General features: G+C 40.7%; 1 protein-coding gene across 1 annotated transcript in view; it reads right to left on the bottom strand.

Annotated features, from left to right (window-relative positions):
* cemip (cell migration inducing hyaluronidase 1) overlaps positions 1-18,719 on the bottom strand; it is a 105,647-nt gene extending 86,928 nt beyond the window's left edge. Inside the window, 1 exon segment of the mRNA XM_070904577.1 lies at positions 18,654-18,719. Coding sequence (XP_070760678.1) covers positions 18,654-18,719 — 66 coding nt within the window.
* Positions 18,720-21,710: the final 2,991 nt, after the last annotated feature.

Here is a 21,710-nt window from a genome sequence, read left to right as displayed (position 1 = left end):
CACTGAGTCAAAACAAACCACGTTATATATGTGTTCATGGTAATGACGGAACATGTCACCCAGTGCAACAGTGTGGCACACTGATGCGTTTTCAACCCAATTTTGGTCAACAATGGAGCGCTTTGATACACAGACAAATACTTGACAGTACAATCCATTCATTGTTGCTTTGGGTATTTTCATAGAATCTGCTGATAGTAAGAAAAACAATATCTCTTGCCTTTTGATTGTAAGTTCATAGAACTGATTTAATTTTAAGGTGGAATGTTTTTATAACTAACGCATGTTAAGTTAACTCGACTACTCTGTCTCTCTCTTTCTCTCTGGACACTGGAGGTTGGGTGGAGGGACAGAGATTTTTCCTACCTTGCTTTAAAAATTCTGGGAATGCTCTGGGTTCAATCCACCGAATGACAGCAGCCAGTGAAAACAGGGTCCTTTTTATGATTTATTTTTCATATTTGTACACATAAACACACATGTTTGTTTTGCCTCAGTATTCTTCCAATCAACCACATGCAATCACCAGGCTAATCAAATGCAGTTTGAAACCTAACTGAAATTTTGAATTAATCAGGAGGTAGCTGCAGTCACGCCAACATACCTGCTTCATGCAAAACTGTAAGTGAGCCTGGAGCTCTGCACCACCTCAAGACCTGAATCATTGCCTTCTTGCAGCCTATCACTGCCTCGGAAAGATGCAACACAGCTTGAAAACAAATGTTCTTTATTGTGATAGAGTGGGTGTGTGGTGTGGAGGTGGGCTGACAGGAGATTGTGGAAGGAAGAGAGGAAATAACAGTTGATCCTTGTGGAGGTGTTTCAGGCCTAAACCAACAAAACATTTAACAAAGCGACTATTTATTTATTTTATTCCTCCCACGGCCTGCACAAACAGCAACAACACACCTTCTTACATGTTTGACGAGAGGCGCAATTTCCTCAATTTCCTGATGAATGACTCCTGACGCAGCAGGGAGCCGGTTTGATAACGTTCCTGGAAACATGGAATGTTTGCCAAATGGTCAAACATTTGAAAGTCAGAAGAGAGGAAGGATTTTTCTTTAAACACACACACACTCAAAAGTCAGCAATGCCAAACCACACTATATTAGCAAGTCCAATGTGTGAAGGTGAGGTATGAAATGGTTGGTTCGTTGAGCTTGCCTGTCATGAGCAGAAGATGGAACATTCTCCTCTCCACTATTAATTTGGCTAAATCTCCTCTGCTTGACAGGTTTGTGGATCTTTAAACCGGTAATGTGGCTGCCCCGGCACATCACAGATCCATAATGTATAACGCATCCTGAAGCCTACCTGCACAACCACAGCCGAGCTGCTATCAAAGCTACGGAGACGCATCAGTGCTTCTTGACAGGACAGGGACATGAATCCATGAAGCCAAACACATTTGCACACGCTGACATGTCTGCAATCTGCAGTGACACATTGAACCATACATGAACAAAACTACAGTGCAGCACATAACTGCCTTTCTTGTTCAGTATCTTCTTTAGCTTTAATGCCCATCTAGGGAGTGATCCTTGGAAGCGTAATAATTTAATCCCATTTAGTCCACAGAGTAGGTGTATTACGGTGTAATGGCTTAAATTAGACAACATTGCGAGCCTTAAACACAGGGTGATGCGGTTAATCTGATGAGCTTCAGTCAGTTGTTAAGAACAACAGAGCACTGTTGGATGTCATTAAACTGAGCCGACCTGTACTACAAGCTTCACTATGGGAGCTTTAACAATTAGGAAAATCTGTTTAAAGCAGTACAGAGTTACAGGAAGGCAGTATCTCAGTATTAAAATGTGTGCCTTCAACAAATAGACCTCATGGAGCCGTAGCCTCCTGTAACTATCCCTATTATTGAACCTATTATTTAGGCTGTCAGCCAATGGCACGTCCCATCAAACTGTCACTCATTATGAGGCAATTTGCAGCAATCATATGGTAACATGTCCTAACAGCCCTACCTGTCAGGTGCTGGGCAGAGAGAAAGAACAGCGTGTGTTATCACATGAATCAGAGATGTTTCTAAGCACGGCCACATTAACCTTTTAGGACACCCCGGGCCAAAAATTTGCTGTTGGGCCTCTGTTGACCCCCAACACCACCTTCCCCAACCATGCATTGTGAATGCCCTCTGCACAGTACTTTGAAGACAACAAACATCAGGCTATATGGCAGCTTAATTATATGCTCAGAGAATAACCAGTCCAATGCAGGAATAAAACTACCTGGCCCCAGGTTTTCTGTCTGTCAATTAGGTTGTGGTGCTCTGATTAAACTAAACTGTGTCTAGGAATATATACTATGTGAGCGCATTCTAGATTAACTCAACATAATAACAGAGAAAACTAAAGTCGCTGAAGAACACCATGAGATTAGATTGAAAATCAAGAGGTGGATCTTGAGTTAGGATGATTTTAGTCAAAATACTAGCTCACCTGTTACATCTCTGTTTTTATTGCAGTGTTTGCTGCTTCACCATTCCACCAGTGTGGAGGTGTATGAGGTGTGTTGACGAGAAGGAAAAACAAAAATTATAGAGATAAACTGATGCTCTCATTTCAACATCATGCCTTCATCAGGTAAACTCAGCATGTGAACAAGAAGACGTCACCTAATTCTACAAAGAAGAACTAAAATAGTACTCAAACGTCTACAGGATGGATATATTATAACAACTGGACACCAGACCAAAAGATTGCACCTATTCAGTCCAGTAAGAATTGCTCACATGGTGCATATACCAAAGAAAGTTTCTAGCTTCCTGGTTTACTTCCAGGGTATGCGGCCTCCTCAACACTATGTAGGCAGGTGTTGTGCCGTGTGCAAATACTCAGGCACATGCCCAAGAATCCCACCAGAAGATGGCTGTAAGAAGAAGAACTTCAGCAGTAGTGAAATCGAGGTACTGTTACTTAAACTTAAACAAAGTAGAGGTGATTTTCCAGAGCGTCAGTACTGGCATTACAAGAAAGCCAAAAACCCAGTGATGGCAAAACATTTGTGATGCTGTTAATGCCGTGTCAGTAGGGCACACAGCAACTGAAATGAAAAGAAAATGATTTGGCATGAAAATGCAAGAAATAAAATTACATTGCCCAAGCCAAGCGCTTTTATTGTCTTAATTGGGATCGATGGACCAACAGTATTTCTTTAGACCACAAATTTAATAATCTAAATTTGATTATAATATATTCATGTGTTTTTTTTATGTTCCTCAAATGTAAAACTTATATTTCAGTGTGTTGGACAAACAATGGGCCCCATTCACAAACAGTGCTTTAACAGTGCATATGAATGCTTTACACACAAATCCGGGATTCATCAATATTTTCTTATCTAAATTTGTTCGTACTCTGCAAACAAATTTAGAACGGCCTCAGACCATGCGCTTGCACAAATGATGACTGATGATGTAACAGGTGTCCAATTTCCTAGGTAAAGATTTTAACCCCTACCCCATATTGTCCCATTGTCTGGGAACCATGAATGTCTGATCAAAAGTTTGTGTCACCTGCTGGTGGCACTTAAGGAAAGGATCCCTCCTTGTCTGTCTGTTTTCATCCAATCCATCAAACAGTTGACGAGAAATTTCAGATTTTTTTTCCATCTCAGACTGACATTCATAGAGCAACACTGCAAGAATGGCTTAAACGATTTGGACGCATAGTTCAATAGTATAGAAAAGTGGTAAACAGGCTGAGGCCAAGGAAAGGTATTGCCATAACAATTATGTCAAGAACTTGAAATATGACATATATGCTCATACATTTAGTAACTTGTCATCGCTCTCTGAGTGGTATATATGGTTGTGTTGAGGAATTCCATAGATTTACCTACCACCAAGATGTATACAGTACATCAGGGACATCACACTCTTTCACTGTGTGCGTAGTAAACACATCCATTTCCCACATGCAGCAGATGACATCTCAGCCACTGAATTTAATGCTCTTCTTTTAATGAAAATATACCTGCTCCATGAAAACTCGCAGATGTGCAATGGGCAAAATCAAATCTATTCTGCCAGGCTTGTAAATTACAAATAGCGTGCACACACACACACACACACACCTAATGGTCATTTTTGTTTGGTCATGAAATTAGAAAAAACGTATATACGTATATATTATATACTAATAACTTCTATTTTAATAATAACGTTTATACTAACTGTTTTTTTACATTGGATGGACTTTTTTGCGGCAGATGCGGTCAAATGTAAAACCGTTGATCACATGAAAGGCACAGACTGTATGTCGGCATGCATTTACAGTATGTGTGTATTCATGTATGAGCCACTGCAGTAGGTAGTTCCCCTGTGTGTGTGAAGGATTCGAGATCCCTGCTGCTTCAAAGGCAGGCAGATAGCAGCCGTAGGGTCGAGGCAGGTGGCTGCACGGAGGGGATTTTTATAGAAAACACCACCCATAAAACTAGGGTGCCATTACCTTTACAGCCATGTAGATCTGAGGAAACATAAGAAATGAGAGATACTGTCAGCTCCCATCTGCGTGTGTGTCTGAGACACACAAACATGTTAAAACACACAGTGCAGATGTTCAGAGAAGCTACTTGTCTGTCACAGGGACGGTAAATCTGGTCAACCAAGACAGGAATTCCATTGTGGTGTGAGAAGGATCTTTTAAAAGATACTTTTTTTCTTTCAGCATCACACTAAATCACTGCAATCTCTCCTTGGCAAGGTACAACAATTATCCTTCCATTAAGCATTCCTCTGTGTGTGTGCATGTGTGTGTGTGTGCGTGTGTGTGTGCATCAGCTGCGTGACAGCAGAGAGTTTTATTGGAGAAAGAAGGCTGGCTGAGCTGCAAACTGATAAATCGACACAAAAGTGAGGAAAGCATTTATGGTCATTCTTATTTATTTGGAAGGAGGCATTTACCAACACACACATATGCATGTGCACATGCATCAGTGGCAGCATACTGGAGACTGAAATCCACAGCCACGTGTCAGTAAACGGGGCACAAACACATCACAAATCTGAACCACGTTTAACTTGAGCTCGTAAAACATCTTGAAATCTATGGTTGCTCCTCCTCTATACATTATCACCAGTGATTTATTGCTGTACATTATTACACAATGAAGAACTTGACATCGTAAGAAAAATAATTAGTTTTGCTACTCCTTTCTTTTGGGTTACACCCTAAAACAACTACTTGCATGCAACGACTGCATGCAGCAAGAATTGTAGGTCCAGTGGCAGTCGGAGTAGGAGTAAGGGCAGTTAACTGATTTTTTGTATTTCAATGCTGGTGTTTTGCAACCAGGACAATGAAGAGTACCTTTTGTACCTCAAATTGAGGGATTTCGAAAGGATTTGATTAGGATAAGCAGATTCAATACAGATTCGATAATCTAATTAGGTGGGGCCTGCAGAGAATACCGGCAAAGGTAATGGTAGACGTTAAAGTTAAAATGTTTTAACTTTTTTCCGTCCTCCGCGACGGAATTTACAACTGGATGTTACGTAGCTCCCTCACACAAGGAGAGAGCACGGGAGAGCTGAACAACGAGAAGCTAAAAATGTTTTTGATGAATGAACGAATTACCTTACGTATTGGAGGGAATTACATTTCGGAGGGCATTTAAGATTAATTTGAAGTTTGCGATAGATTTTCTTTTAGGTTAAGAGGAGTGTTGAGTTAAAGAAAAAGTTTTAGGTTTTCATGTCTGTGACATATTCTACAGATATAGACACAGAAACATTTAAGGTTGTTGTTGATGATATTTAAGGGTTGAATTGCATCGGCCTTTCTGGACTATTTGCTAACCTAGAGGCATAATATAGGCTGGTAAACTCTGTTTTATACCTTTTAAAGGAAAATTCTAGAGTGCTGCAGTAGCGGAACAAATTATGCAAATTAGATTACTCAACAAAGTACATTTTTACAGATTTTGTCACTCACTCCTTATAGGATTGGACACCATGCTTTAGGTGATGTAAACAGGAAGTACAATGTCGCCATGGGGATGATTAAGTGGCTGAAAGCTGTTTTTTCTTTCAGGCTGCATTGCTTTACATTTTGGAGAATCTGCTTCATGAAAAGTTATGCTGTATTTGCTGCTACAGTTCCTGTTCGGGTAACCCAGGGTATACAGACAACAATCACTGGATTACTTATGACACTGGAAATTAGAGCCTAAATATCTTCAAGAAATTTTAATGAACTTCACTTACGTAGCACTTTTCAACCTTAGAGGTTCCCAAAGCGCTTTACAGGTTGGTCTCATTCACCCATTCAGTCACACTTTCACACACCAATGGCAACCGAGCTGCCATGCAAGGTGCTGGCCGTCATCGGGAGCCACTTGGGGTTCAGTGTCTTGCTCAAGGACACTTCAAGGGAACTGCTATATATCTTATATCCTGGATGCAAGGCTGGATTGCGAAGTGGGCAACTATCCCAGGGTCCGCAAAAGCCCCAGAATTTGCAGCACCAAAGTACAATATCGACAAAGGTTGGTCCTAAGTCTAAGTTGTAGTAGTCATATTATCATATTAGTTGATATTGTGCTCACATGCTACATATCCCTGAATAGTAAAAAGGAAATTAGCATAAATCAACTGTAACACAGAAAACCTGGGGCCAGGTTTCAGCATAGAAGTACTGGTTGGTTTCTGGGTCACTGGGCATGGGTGGCCTGGTTGACTGAGAATCTCCATAAACATAGGTCTAAACCTGATGATCCTGAGGTAAGATCTGAGAGACCACTCTCACTGCAAGTGTAAGTCACGTTGATTACAGCAGTATGTGTATTGAGAGAGGTCCAGGATGTGTTTATCTTAGCTTATATAGCACAAAGGCTGATAGCAGAACTCTAAACATCTGGGCTGTTGTTTTAACTTGGCCATGCCTTTGTGAAGGCCCTCCAGTCTATCATGCAAAACCAACAACTTTACCTTACGTAACTCTACACATGTACCTTGATTTGTCATGGTTGCTACAGTCTCAAATCACATGGACCCACAGCCAAGGATCATGTCTCCACAGCAGAAATAGAGAGAGGAAACAATTGACAGGATTAGGAGGTTTGTAATGTTTCCAATCCCATCATGCCAATAATCTGCCTCCAAGACATGAGAAAGTGTCTCATGGTCCTTCTGGGGCTGTTTGGTTGGGTACGTTTGGTATCGTGTTACACTGAAGACACCAGGGGTCTACAGTTGTTTCCTAAACAGCGTGAAAGACTGACAACCCCCTGGGAGGACAGGAGAGGAAATGTGAGAAGGCCATAGAAAAACCATGTTCTGAACACGTGCATGAGTAAAAACACCCTGCACCGATCCTTAGTACCACATGCTCAGTCGCAAACACTACATACAAATGTATATGTCGTGGATAGGACAGGCAGCAGGCATGGGATGGGTTCGTCAAAGAATGTTTCATGCAGATTATTTGAAATATTTGCTGATTTATAGTCTAATAAGGGTATTTCTGGCAGATGATCATTGGCAGATGAATCCATTATGAAAGAAACAGGGTGATATTGGGATAATACCAAGGTAATTACAGAGGTTATAGACTGGAAATCATGTCCACATTTAAAACACACAGCAGCCTGCAAGACTCAAACAGTTCCTGTGCTTTAAGCCATGCTACTGGCTCGGGGTGGCACTGTCTGCCAGTTGGTTGGTCTGATTGTCGGTCCACCGCTTTGGTCCAACTTTTGGATGGATTACCATTAAAGTTTTCCTGTAGTCAGGTTTTCTCTTATCCAATGACATACTTTACTAGTCTACTAGAGCATTCATGGTTCCCAGGGAATGTATCATAACAATTTTGGTGACTTGAGTCTTTTATCTTTACATTTAAGTCAGCCTCATTCTGACATTTCAGCATTCTGCACCTGCATGAGAGTTATGAATGAAGAATTGGCAGGATAATTTATGTATATGCAGCAAAGATACATGTAATTACTCAAAGGAATGATAGCTGAATGTGGGTGTGGAAAACCCCTTTTTTTCAATTCCAAGTTACGAAAAGGCCAAACACTTCATCCAACTTTGACTTTGAATCAGCACATTTTTGACAGTGGAGAGTCAATCAGTAAGTCAGAGTCATTCAATCCTCTTGTGCGGCCTGCTCAGCACCTTTCTCTCTCATCTACAAAGCGCACACCAATGGTAGGCGCTCTAAAAACACTGGCAGGAGTACACTAATACTATACTGATAATGAAATAGTCCTAGAAACAGGATTGATAGCAGGCTATCTGCAGCTCACTGGCTGCCATCTATCAGACATTCTTCACTGAACTCTGGAGAGAGTAAGGGAAGATGGAGAAAGAAAATGAGGCAAGAGAGAAAAAAAGAAAATGAGAGAAGAGAGAAGCTCCTTTGATGGGTTCATAACTCTCAAATGTTCTCTTACATTACAGACAATGAAGCCATCACAGCAGAATGGGAGAGGCACATAGACAGCCAGGAGAGATTCCTCACCTCTCTCTTTTGAAGCATTAGTTATTCTCCTTTTTCATTTCCATCATCCGGCAAACACTCATTAAAGTGATTCAGTCAGTGTAATGAAAGAGCAAGCGCCTGCAGCCAGTGACTATGTGTAGAGCTGAGTGAATGGCTAGTCATAGGCGTTCAAATGCCACCTCTTCCTGCATGCATGTCCGCTAAGAGTTAATAAGGCCCCTGGCTCAAAGAGGGGCCAGATAAAGACAGCTTGTTATATGGCAATACTATGAAATCAGTAGAAGTGTGTCTTAGTGCTGTCTGCTAACCCGGAGAAACTACAAAAAATGTCAAGGAATATCAGAAGAGGTCAGACTTTGACTGTTTTATCTGAAGAAACGAGGTCCTTGCTGTGATTCTGTCATTGATTTATGAGGTTTACTCTGTCAGATGTAGAACACAGCACACACACACTCCGTCATTCCCACTAGATGTCTTCTTGGGTCCAAAATGTTGGACCCAATCTGAGAGTGAACTGTGGTAAACCTTACCAAACCAGACATGACTAAATCATTTTTTTTTAAAAAGAGAGACTCGACCCAAATAGACCGGAGGATAATAAGACCCGACACAGAATGTGGTTGACCTGAACAGACCCTAATAGACAGAAAACACCAACGACGGCGGCAGCATGATAATCTAATCTAATAATGTCCTATTAACAAATATAGTCATAGAAAAATAATTTGTTTATTTGCTTCAAATACTAATTTACAAAATAATTGAAAGTCTTGTTCTCAGCTCCTGCACCAACAACATAACTGTATTTTGTGGTCAACTGGATTATAGACAGACATCAGATAATCATTTTGTAACCAATTTAATATCAATCAAATTCAAAACATCATTGCCATTTCATTTAATATAAGATAAAAAAATTCCTAGAATATTTTCTCTCATGCAGACCGTGGTAGGGAAGCACAGGGGAGACTTTGTTTTCTGCTCCTGGGCTGAAGTTGTTGCTAACTTTCGGGGTTTAACCCCCTTCACATTACTCAGCAGGTGGCAAACATAATACGGCAACGTGACTTGGGTCTTGCGGGACTGCACACTACACACTCGCCACACACACACTAAGCACTGAGCTATTCCTTAAAAGCACCAGCCTACTCTTAAAACACACATGATCTGTGCTAATAATAACACACTCAGATCTATTTGGATCCAAATGGGTATGAGACATATTGACACACAGACCTGAGACCTGGACTGGACTAGACCTGGTTAGACTGAGCATAATTGGGAGCTTGTCTGACACGGGTCTCAGTTCCTCAGAACTCAGAACTGAGTGGGTCTGTGAAGATGTCACAAAAGCATCATTTGACACACACACACACACACACACACACACACACACAGTGATTCTGTTGATGTGAACTGTTGATTTCTTTCTTTCTATATTTGTTTTTCTAACAAGGCTGCTGAATATTTTGAAGTCGTGCTCAACAAAGAAACTGTCTCATATCCAAATTATCTCAATGAATTACAAAAAAAATCCAGTGTTCTCAAATGATGTTTGAACCATTGTGGGACATGAACTGAGGCTCTTGTCATGGTGATTCTTTCACAGCGAGCACAGATTTAAAGAATCATTTTGGTTTATTACAACTGGGATCTTGTGTTTCCCCCATTATTTCCATCAGGACTGATAACATTGTACTCAAAGAAGTAATTGCTAAGATTTATAAACACGGCAAAAAAACGCAGGTTCAGAATTGCTTTCTGCAACCCCACCCCCCCACCCCACCCCACACACACACACATGCGCATCCTGTTCAAAGCAGTGGCCAGTGGGGGATCCTCAGAGGCAGATCACATGTTGACAACGGGTTTGCATCTCTTAAGGTCCTGATAATGGATTTCCCTGCTGTAACTTTCACATCTTTTTCAGAGATGTCACCTTAATGACTCCAATAAGCTGACAACTAGAGAGCTAAAACTGTTAGAAAATCACAGCGGAGGCTGTCACGAAGCACTCACTGTGAGAAAGATCAGAGTAATCTCCTGACATCACTAGATTTATGTTTGTCCTTTATAAAGCTACCAGAGTCCTCGGAGCACTGCAGTCATACACAACTAATAGCTAAGACAAGGGTTTTAGTACTTACTTTTTGTCATTATTACTATTACTATTTATTTAATGTAATAGTAGTAGACATTAGGAAACATCACTGACACTGACACATCTTTGTTACAGGTTCAGGTTCTTTGTGGTTGAACACTTCAATCCAGTATCCTGTGGCTGTGTGTATCCACAGTCCAGACATCTCTTTACATGATGGATTTGTCTTTTTCAGCCCCCAGTACTCACGCTGACATTTTTGTCTCCCAGCTCCTGGTCGGTCTATAAGACACCTTATGGGCAGACTGTTAGAGAATGAAAAGAATGAAAACAGGCACATGAACAGACACAACTTACACCTCCAGTGAAGTGGCATGTAAAAGGAAAATGTGCTGAGAGGTTTGGCTGCGCTCCAATAAGCCCCAGAGCAACTAACGAGTATCTTTATGTTGTACAAGCTGTTTTCTCTGCTGTGCTTTCTGCTCTAATTCCCTCTGTCAGCTGTCACGCAACTATCTCTGCACTACAACAAGGTGCGAAAGCTTTACTCAAGTCCTTCATTGATCAGCTACAAACACACACAGGAGTAAGCATTTATATTTGCACCAATGGTTGCTTGAGTGAAAACCTGAAGCATGTTTCAGTTGATTTCTTCAAAGATAAAATCCACTTCCTTCTCTCCTCATGTGTCTTTTACATTTCAGACACCATACATCTGCTCCATCTCTGTTACTAACACACACACACACACACACACACTCACACGCACACACACAGACTATGCGAGGATCTGTCACTGTGGTTTAAATCACAGACTGGTGTAATAACAAGCTACAGAGAGCTCATGCCTTTTTGCCTGAAAGTGCTACTTGCCCTAAGAGGAGCAGCTCAGCATCTCCCAGCTTTGAGCGTCTCTATACGTCAGTCATGTTCTACAATAAACACAACAGCGATATGAAACACAACATTAACCACTTAAAATTAAATTAGTAATTATCAAATGTTTGAGAGCCTGGTATACTCGCCGGAATACCGGAATGCAATTTTAACAGAGGCAGATTGTGTGTTGTGTTTGTTGTAAGTGAAAAAAATGTGTTGAGAATAAGCAAAAAGCATTTTAAGAGCACTGGGTAAATGGAGTTTCCTCCAACTTCTGTGGTAACTGCATTAATCACAACAAAACCTACTGCAAAGAAAATCAATCAACGCTCTTACATATTTTCAAAAGTGCATTTGTTTCACAAAATGTAACAAGTCATGCATTCTGCCAGTTTGGTGGTGAAGATCCACTTGTTTCTGATGCAGCAACTAAATAAATCATAAAACACATTCACCTATTTGGTGAACACAAGCTGTGGGGAAGCTTGGCCAGAGGGCTAGGAATGTGATAGGAGGCAGACTAGACCATACTTGGTCTAATCCTGTGACATCAATGACGATGTCACCCAGAGCATAAAAAGAATTACTGGAACACATGGCGAGTATGGTAAGTAGAAAAGAAAGAAACTTATGGAATACAGAAGTGAATTGACAATAACTAAACTTTAACAATACTGGTCTCTATGTTTTACCTTAACCAAAAATGTAGATGTATGTGAACTCTAACCAAATATGATGCAAAACACAAACAAACCCAGGATAGTATGCATATGCAGATCAGATGGAAATATGCCTAAAGCAAGCATGGTTAAACTGGGGACAAATGGCATGTTCTCACCCACTTTGTCACACAAGGAAATACAGAATGTTGCAACTCATACAGAAAATGGAACTAAGTTAAAAGACGATTTCTGGGGGAACCTTCTAGCAATTCGAAAAAAGGGCTAATGCTGTGCGTATAGCCAAAAGCTACAAAATATAAGAATCACACAATCAATTCAATTCAATTCAATTTTATTTATATAGCGTCGAATCACAACAGAAGTCATCCCATGACACTTTACACATAGGGCAGGTCTAGACCGACTCTTTATAATGTTATTACAGAGACCCAACAGTTCCCACCATGAGCAAGCACTTTGGCGACAGTGGCGAGGAAAAACTTCCTTTTAAGAGGCAGAAACCTCGAGCAGAACCAGACTCTAGGTGGGGGGGGGGGGTCATCTGCTTTGACTGGTTGGGTTTGAGAGAGAGAGAGAGGGAGAGAGAGAGAGAGACATAGAGAGGGAGGGAGAAAGAGAGAGGGGGAGAGACAGATAGACAGACAGAAAGAGACAGAGAGAGAGATAGACAGACGTAATCAGAATGCTTAAACTAAAATAAGCATTGTTGGCTTATTTTCAACATCCGTTTATATCCTCTTGTGTTAACTTGCTGTGTTTCTGTATTTGACTTGTCTTTTGTTGTTTTAGAGTGTTTTTTTTTTACCCAAAAGCTGCCTATGTTAAGTGTGTTGAGCTCTCCCAACCACTGTAAAGATGAGCAATCGAACAAACCTAATATGCAAATTGAACAATAAAACCTTTAGCAATAGTCAAATGATAAAAAAAACAATAAGTAAAAGCATGTGTGTGAACTTTTAGGGTTTTTTGTTGAAAAAAGTAGAATAAAATCTTCAGTTGTTTTGTAAAACATATGTAAAACTTATATCTTGATTTACTGCAGATTAAATAAGTTTATCCGGCTGTTATTACATTCACAATAAAGGAAAATGTAATACTGATGCTAGCTATTAATACTGGGTTATATCCCTGAGATTTATATTTCTGCAGTTTGGGAGAATACAAGTTAACTGATGAGCAGGTAGCAGAGAGGGCTGACAGACAGAAAGCAAAAACAGGGAGGACAGCGGAGAAAAACTGAAGGGGAAATCCAATAAAACGAGAAGAAATCCAATGAAAGACAATGTGGTGGAGAGAAACAGCAGAAAATGGAGGGTTTATGTGATAATTCAGCCAGTAAATGTCACGTAAATACCAAGACGTCAGAGCCCAACCAACTTTGATTGCACCAAGCCTTTATCAGCCCCCTGGAGCAGGCATCGTGGTTAGAAATACACTTCACATATATAGTACTGGTGTGAAATGTCAATCGTGTGAGGGCAATCGCACCTCATTAAACTTTTCCAGCCTAATCTTTCTTCCTTTGTTTCCTCCTCTCTGAGAAAGGCAAAGAATCAGTTCAGACTCAGAGAAAGAGAGCAGGAAAAGAAGGCGAGAACTAATTATATTGTGCTTACTGAAATGTCAGGTAAGCTACTGTAGGATCACACAAGACCCTTGTTTTCTGTAAATTACTGCTTGCATGCTACAATAAATATCTTTAATATAAAGACTAAACTTAAAATGACCATCATAGAAAACTGAGTCATCCTAGCACCAAGAACAGCCAAAAAAATAAGAAATAATAACACTAGATAAAAAAGGAGGCATTGAACATAATGTCAAATATGCAAACCCGTTGACTTGTGGGTCCATGTCCGTCTACGTCTAACTGAAGGAAATCATAATGTCAGACACCATGTAGATGCGCACAACTTTATCAAACCTATTGCCAGACACATGTTGATACCGGACAATTCTGGAGTTTTTAATGTTCAATGGCAACATTTCCAAAAAATATATTTCTTAGATATGATCATATCCATGCAAGCTGACTACGGTACGGTTAAGATGTAAGATGTAATAACGTGGTTGCTACACACCCATCTACCACCCTGTCCACCACACCCTTACTTTCCACTGTCTGCTGCCTATTGGCAACTCATCAGACCCATATGCTGAGCCTTCTGGGTGCTGGTGGTGATATCTATCTGACTGTTGTGTTATACTTCACTGGGTGTCTGGTTCACCCTTACAAGGCATTTGACTAATAGATCCATACGTTTTAAGGGTTACCAGATTCCATAACACTACAAGTGATCACGGTGACAATAATGTTATCCTTTATCATCGGAATCATAATGTAGACAGTAGAAATACAGTGTTCATATTACAAAGTAATCTACCAGGAAGGAGAGCTTGCAAAACATGCTGGAGGGATTATATATGCCATCTGACCTGGGTATGCATCCGGATCTCCCAGCAGGAGCAGGAGCACGTGGCAGGGCAGAGGGACATCTGTGGTACCTTGGCTTGCTGCCACCACGTATCGGACCAAATATAAAAGAGTGTGTATCCATGTTTCTACCTTCGTGCATTCGTTCAAGTCTTGAACCTACACAGAAATGTATGCAACCGACCCCTGGTATTTTTAAAGGCAAAAAGGTGGAGAGTGCCTCTGTGCGCCCGGATCCACTTCTTCTTTTGCTTTTTAATGGCTCTGAAGATTGAGACTTGCAGCGGAGTTTCCTGTGATAGTTGTCAGATTCCACAGCAATGACCCCAACACACAACCCTCAGCTGACAAATCCACATGCACTTCACACGCCATGAGGCCGTATGTGTTTCGCTGGCAAGTGTGATAAGCCCTGCTCTGTGGGCCACATAAAATGCTGGAAAGGAAAACCTGACTTCAACACGCTCCCTCATTAGGTAAAGGCTCAATACCTCGCTGTGATTTATGTGCACTGTCTATGCCAGGGACAGCTGCAGCACACACACACACACACACATAACAACAAGCAAGCACTTGCGCGTACACACACCAAGTCAGAAATACACCCCGCCGGTGTTGCATAAAACTCTCTCTGTCTGCTGTTTACCCTGCTGCCATTTTCTAATTGGATGTCTGTGGTCTTAAGTTAAAGTTTATGCAAGTGCTCTGTACAGCTGCAAGGAACCGCAGCACCTCAACTCTCCAGCTAAGTCAGTCTGCTTTCCCTCTAAATGGACACTGTGTGAATCGCGCTCAAGACTTTCCCAGTTTATTTTGACATTTGAAAGCCTACATCCCAAATCACTGTTGTATCTAAGGTATGTTTAATGCTCACTGTTTTTAGGTTTTACCAATTTTCATTGAAAAATACAAACCAATTTCACCCAGATCTTTGTCTCCACACACCCACCAGTTCTTCCTTGCTGTATGAAGACCTCTGACCCTTATAGTTACCAGTAAATTAGGCCCTCTAATGACAAGCACAGTTTACTAAATCCTCCAGTTACAGAAAATGAGAAATGTGGAGAAAGTGCTAATGAGCAGTATCAGTCGCTTGTTCAAATGCCTAAAATTACTTTGAGTTCATTCTTGACCTTGGGAACAGAAGGGAGAAATAATCTCCCCTGAAGCCCAATTTATTAGCTGTTCTTGAGCTTATCAAGCTTTATCAATAGATAGATTTTTCCCATTTGTAATGAACGAGTAGTAGAAAAGTTAATGTGATGAAGCTCCAGAACAGCTACTAAATGGAGTGTTTTGTCAGTTACTGATCTTGTGAATTATGATAGTTCAGTCAGGTTGTCGGTATAGGTAGCCGTGCATGTCAGGCATGCATATCATCTTCAGGTTCCCCTCTTGTCCAAATATGGTCACTTCTGATTCCAAAAATACAATATGGCAACAACCAAAATGCCAAACTCCAGGCTTCAAAACGGTAGTCCACAAACCAATGGGTGATGTCACGATGGCTACATCCACTTACAGTCTACGTCCATAACCATAATGTTCCCCTACCCTTAACCATTTAGTTTTAGTGCCTAAACCTAACTCAAAACCTAACTAGAGAGGTGGCAGATGAGAAAACACTCACTTGGGTGTTGAGCATAGACATTTGTGATCTCAACTCCGAGGTCCATTTACTGGCTTTTTCATCGTTGTCAACTGCATTTCACGGTCTTCATGAGTAAACAGAACTGGCTCAGTTGTCATCACTTAAGTTTGGACATGATACACACTGAGATGAGGTATCTCTGTTCAAAGATGGAAAAGCTCTACTTTACTCTAGCTCTAATCTAAACAAATTAGAATTAGGTTTTTCTCACAAGTCAAGAACTTGACTGGTTAGCTAGCCCAAATTGTTGGAATTTCCTGCAGGAACACACAACACACAATCCAAGATTGCTTGTAAAAACTCTGTATTTACTGCTTTTTTGAGACATGTGCTACTCATGTCTGTCTGCTCCTACTGTACAATTTTCATAATGTCCTGCCTTCAACGGATAACAAAAATAGCGACAGTGTGCTCTGTGGAATATCAAACACAGAATATGTATGATTAGATACAGCTAAGGTGTGTTTTTAACCTTAAATATTGATGCTGTGTTAGCAATCGTTATTCATGGTTTGTCAGTTAACCTCATCGGGTGTATATCTCATTTTGGAAAAATATTCTTTGCTTAGCAACATTTCCTCTAGCATGTTGCCAACAGATCATTTCCATGCAGATTCGATGGAGTTGATAAATATTACATCAGTGTTTCCCGGAGCTCACGTCACTCTGCTCATTTATCTATCTCTGTGCCCCCAGCTGGGCTCAGCAGGGTTAAAGCTTTTCAGCCAGCCAGAAAACCTGTGGAGGCAATCCTCAGGTGCCTCTTCTCTCAAAACTAGGCCAGGCCAATGCACGCACACACACACACACACACACACACACACACACACAGAGTACACCTATGGTTTGGCATCACAGTCTAATTGGAACCCATGCTGGCCTCTACATCCGTATGTTCAAATCAATCAGTCATTGTGTGGGGAAAAAGAATGAGTGCCAATGAGCATGCATAGTGTTTGATTCAAAAGAGAGAGGGAAATGCAGATATTAAAGTATACTTGCACTTTACTTTTAACTGACACCCATGCAACAAAAAGCAAGTCTAACGTTACCAAATGGGTGATACCTTAAATCATCCGAAATCTTTAACTGGGGGTCAAAGGTTTTTTTAATGTTTTTCATCAATGAGCACTGGCATGTTTTCTCGTTTTCTCAGTTGGCATAGCGGATGGTTCTAAATACCGCAATACAGATGAGCCTCATCCGCAGTTGCTAAGGAGAGGAAGCCGGTCAGAGGTGGGAATCAGAGCCGATCCAAACACCCTATCGTCACAGTTGGGAACAAAACGCAACACCAGTTCATCTAAAATAAACCTAGAATCCAAAAGAGAATTATTTAAACTGCCAAAGTGTTCTATCAGATTTCCAAATCTTTAGCTTCAACTTGCCATAGCAGTGCACAGAACCACATGTTTAGCCCAGTGACGGGAAGTTTCTTACCAAAATGCAACTTGGGAATTGTAATTGACTTCTCCCTCAAGGATAACTTCTGTCTATAAGAACTTCGCTTTTAATTTCGTAGCTCGGGCTTAGTATTTTATTTTTCCTATCTATCTTCTTTGTGTTGCAGCTTTCTTGTTACTTGTGTTCTCGAGCTTTACCCCCTGTGCGACAGTGCTAACCACTGCGCCACCATGCCGTATAGCAGTTTTAATGTCTTAAGCTGAGTTTTTTACTGTGTTTTTCTTTCATGATTTATATTTTCAAGATTCTTGCTGCAAAAAAAAGAAGATCTGGACTGAACTGAACTCACCAAACTAATTTCTAAGACATGGGAACATGCCAACAAAGAAGAAACTGATCACAAACTTTTCTGGAGGTCAAATTAGTAAATATAGTAGGTCAAGACATGGGTCTGTATACTTTGATGGATGTTTGTTTACAACCCGTCTGACTTCGGTGTGGCAAAAACACAGTGTTCCCAGATCTCATCAATTAACCTGGTGAGGGCTAGAGTGGAAATTATTAGTCGATTAATCAATAAGTTAATTGAAGACTATTTTGCCAAATATTTTGAGTCATTTTTTGAGGCAAATCCCAAACATTTGCTGAAACTAAATTCAAAATATCAGTTTGGCATTTTTCACAATTTGACATTGTATGTTCAAAACCATAACCATAGAATAAGCAAGAAAATATCAGCAGATTACTTTACAGAAATGATGGTCAGAGCAAATAAAACCCAATTTGTAATTTACTACAGTTTTCCTATACAATATGTCCACAGGCTTGTAGCTTTGATTTTTTTTTATCAAAGAATGACACATGACCATCCTAGTCTTGAGACTACTCAAACTTAAAAAAAAAATGAACAGGGCTTTTTTTACAGGCACCTGCAACATCTCCACCCACCAGATAGCTCTTCTCCTCCTGTGCTATTACATGACCATCAGTTCTGTAATACGGTGGAAAAGATCTAGTTAAAAAGCACAAATACCTGGTTTATGCAGCTCTGTAAACTTGTCCACCACACACCTGCTGCCCTCCATACGTGGACCAGCATCCAGATGTTCCTTAACAACTATTCTCCCTCCCAAACTGGTAATTATGCTTCTGCAGCTTTGCTCTCAGCCCAGTAAATATAGCATCATCTCTACACACACCCAACACTCTACCTCCGTGCCACTGTCAGTCAGAATCTGAATACCTTCCACTGCATTGTTGTCATTTCACAAGTCTAATCCTCAATTCACTGACCTGTCGACACTCGTACTGCCGTGGAAACACACACACACACACGCGCACACACACACACACACACACACACACACACACCGGCAGCACTTACGTGATTTTCAACGTGTTCATAATAACATTATTCAGATCTTAATCTCAGTCTTTACAAGCTGGGACATGCTGAAAAAAAAAAGACTTGAACAAACAGTACTTGGCCTGGAAAGAATTGAGTGTTCAATACTTGGCCTGGAAAGAATTGAGTGCGTTTGTGTGTGTGTGTGTGTGTGTGTGTGAGTGTGTCTCTCCAAAGGGTTGTGTCTAACATCCAGTGCTGTATTTAATTACAGTACAAAGAAAACAACATGGTGTTACCTTTGAAACACTCTGACCTACACTGGTCTGACAGACAAAAAGTGTTTCTGAGAGTGAAACCTTGCCGGAGAGGCAGTTTCTTTGTCCGTGACATGATGCAGTTGCCAGAGATAAGACCCACAGATAAAACGAAGTGGAAACTTGAGCTGATCTTACAAGACCAACAAGACAGGACAAACAATACACTCCTTCTCCTACCATTCAAATAACCACACAGAAATTAATACAGCATATTTTGGATTAATGAACATTGCATCTGCTGCTCTAGATTTAGGAGCAAAGAAACAAAAAGGTGGAACTGGATTGATTTAGTGCTCCAAACTGAGGCAGCTCCAAATGCTGTGTGAGAGGGAGACTGCTCGGCCCTCTCCTCCCACATTAACTCTATCCATCCCCATCCTTTCCCAGCTCAGTCCCTCTCTCACTACATTGACTCATTGCAACCCATCCTGCATATTAGTCTTTTGCGAAGATTGGCCAAGTTTTCACTGATTTCATTTTGCATTTTTTACTGCACCCTCCCATTGTTTGACATGCTTTACTATTTCAATCTCTGTTTTTCCTTTAACTCCATGTCTATGAATAGAAGAGATGATTTCCTTCACTTGCATAGACAAAGACTGCAAAAACATCAGGTGCAGAGATGGTGACATGCATGTCTAAGTTGTTCTCCTTCCATCACATTCATTGAGATTCCTTTAGAGCTGCAATTACTGGCCATTTACTGCCTGGATCCCATGTTGGTTGGAGACTGTACTCAACAGTCAAGCTGTAGTAAAAACTGCCTTATGGTGCCTTAAAGCAGTGGTTCCCAACCTAGGGATCCCGACCCCTGAGCTCCATGGGGGGTTGTGAAGCCCTCTTGATTTTAAGGGTGTAAGAATATTAATATATATAGAATATACGTGCATTGAATTAATTTTTGTGAAGAAGACAACTACATTTAAGGGTTATTTTAGAAGTTTATATCTTTATTTATTTACCATAAAGCCAGGCTGCTTGGACTATTAAAATGTTTGTTCGCAGTGAAATTAAAAGAAAATCACAATACGGACATAGAATTGCATTCCTAAAAATATAAGGAAAAAACATCTGATACATTGTAATATCCACAGGAAATAGTCTGTTCAGAATTTTTATACAAATTGCTAGTTTTACACAAACTTCCTGCAGGTATTTCATTCACTATTTAAGTTAATTGTATTTAATTGTTCTGTGCTGTTTTAGTTTTTTTTATGCAATGAATATAATGAATTATACATGAAGATATTTCAAAAGAAGTCGGCTACTTTTTCCCCTTTTTATATAGGTGGTGCGGGGGTCCTTTAAGAAGAATGTTGGCAACCACTGCCTTAATGGAATACAATTTGTATATTCAAATATGTGAATCAAGGTTTCAGCACACATTACCGTTTTTTACGGACAGAGTTATCCAGGGATCGAACCGAAGACCTTTCAGTCCACTGCCACAAGGAGCATCAGCAAAATATTCCCCTCTCTCTAATTCCCAGTTCAGGCAACATATAAAAGATAAAAGCTACCAATAAGCCGGAATGTTACACACGGCATATTCTCTTACCCAACAGTAGACTTGCGGCGGCGAGCCAGCAGGGCCTTGACTTTCAGCCAGCTTCTTATTTTTGACAACCTTGTACCTGTTACCATTATCCTTCCGGCGGGTCAGTCTCAATGAATTATTAAGTCAAGTACTTATAGTCTATGTTTGTCCTGCCAATGAGAATTCCTTCTTGTCCTCTCTCTTTATTCTGGCTTCTCTGTGCTGGACCGTCAGCCGTCCTGGGCCCTCTCTTTCTCCCCTGGCTGTCTGTGTCTCTTTGCAGATGTTTTTGATCTGGATCTGGATCTGGACCTTTGTCCTCCAGGAGATTCAGCCTCTCCTCCCTCTCTCTCTCTCTCTCTCTCTCTCTCTCTCTCTCTCTCTGTCTGTGTCTGTCTCCTATCTGTGTGAATGGTGTGCATGAGATTTGGCACTTGTTTGTATAGTCTGTCGTCTTCCAGGTTTCCATGGTGGAGAAGAGATCATGTGGCTCAGGTCTCTCTGGTAACACCTAAAGTTCATCTATGTCCTCCCGCATCCATTCTTCACATATGTATATCTATATATAATGTTAGCATCATGATTGTCCATACTGTAGTTTTACTATGTCGGTCTATTCTGTACATACAATATCTATTGCATGTCTGAGGGATCCCTCCTCTCTTGCTCTTCCTGAGGTTTCCTCCTTATTTTCCCTGTTAAAAGTTTTTTTGGGGGGAGTTTTTCTTTTTCAGAGTCAAGGGTCAAAGGACAGAGGGTGTCATATGCAGTACAGATTGTAAAGCCCTTTGAGGCAAATTTGTGATGTTCGGCTATATAAATAAAAACTGACTTGACTTGACTTGTGATTGTGCTTTATGTTTGAGCAGGAGGTGTTCTGGGGAAAGG

Source organism: Enoplosus armatus, chromosome 1, assembly GCF_043641665.1.
Source record: "Enoplosus armatus isolate fEnoArm2 chromosome 1, fEnoArm2.hap1, whole genome shotgun sequence".
Classification (NCBI taxonomy): Eukaryota; Metazoa; Chordata; class Actinopteri; order Centrarchiformes; family Enoplosidae; genus Enoplosus; species Enoplosus armatus.
Note: the sequence above shows the minus strand (reverse complement) of the source record. Positions and strands in the feature narration are given on the sequence as shown.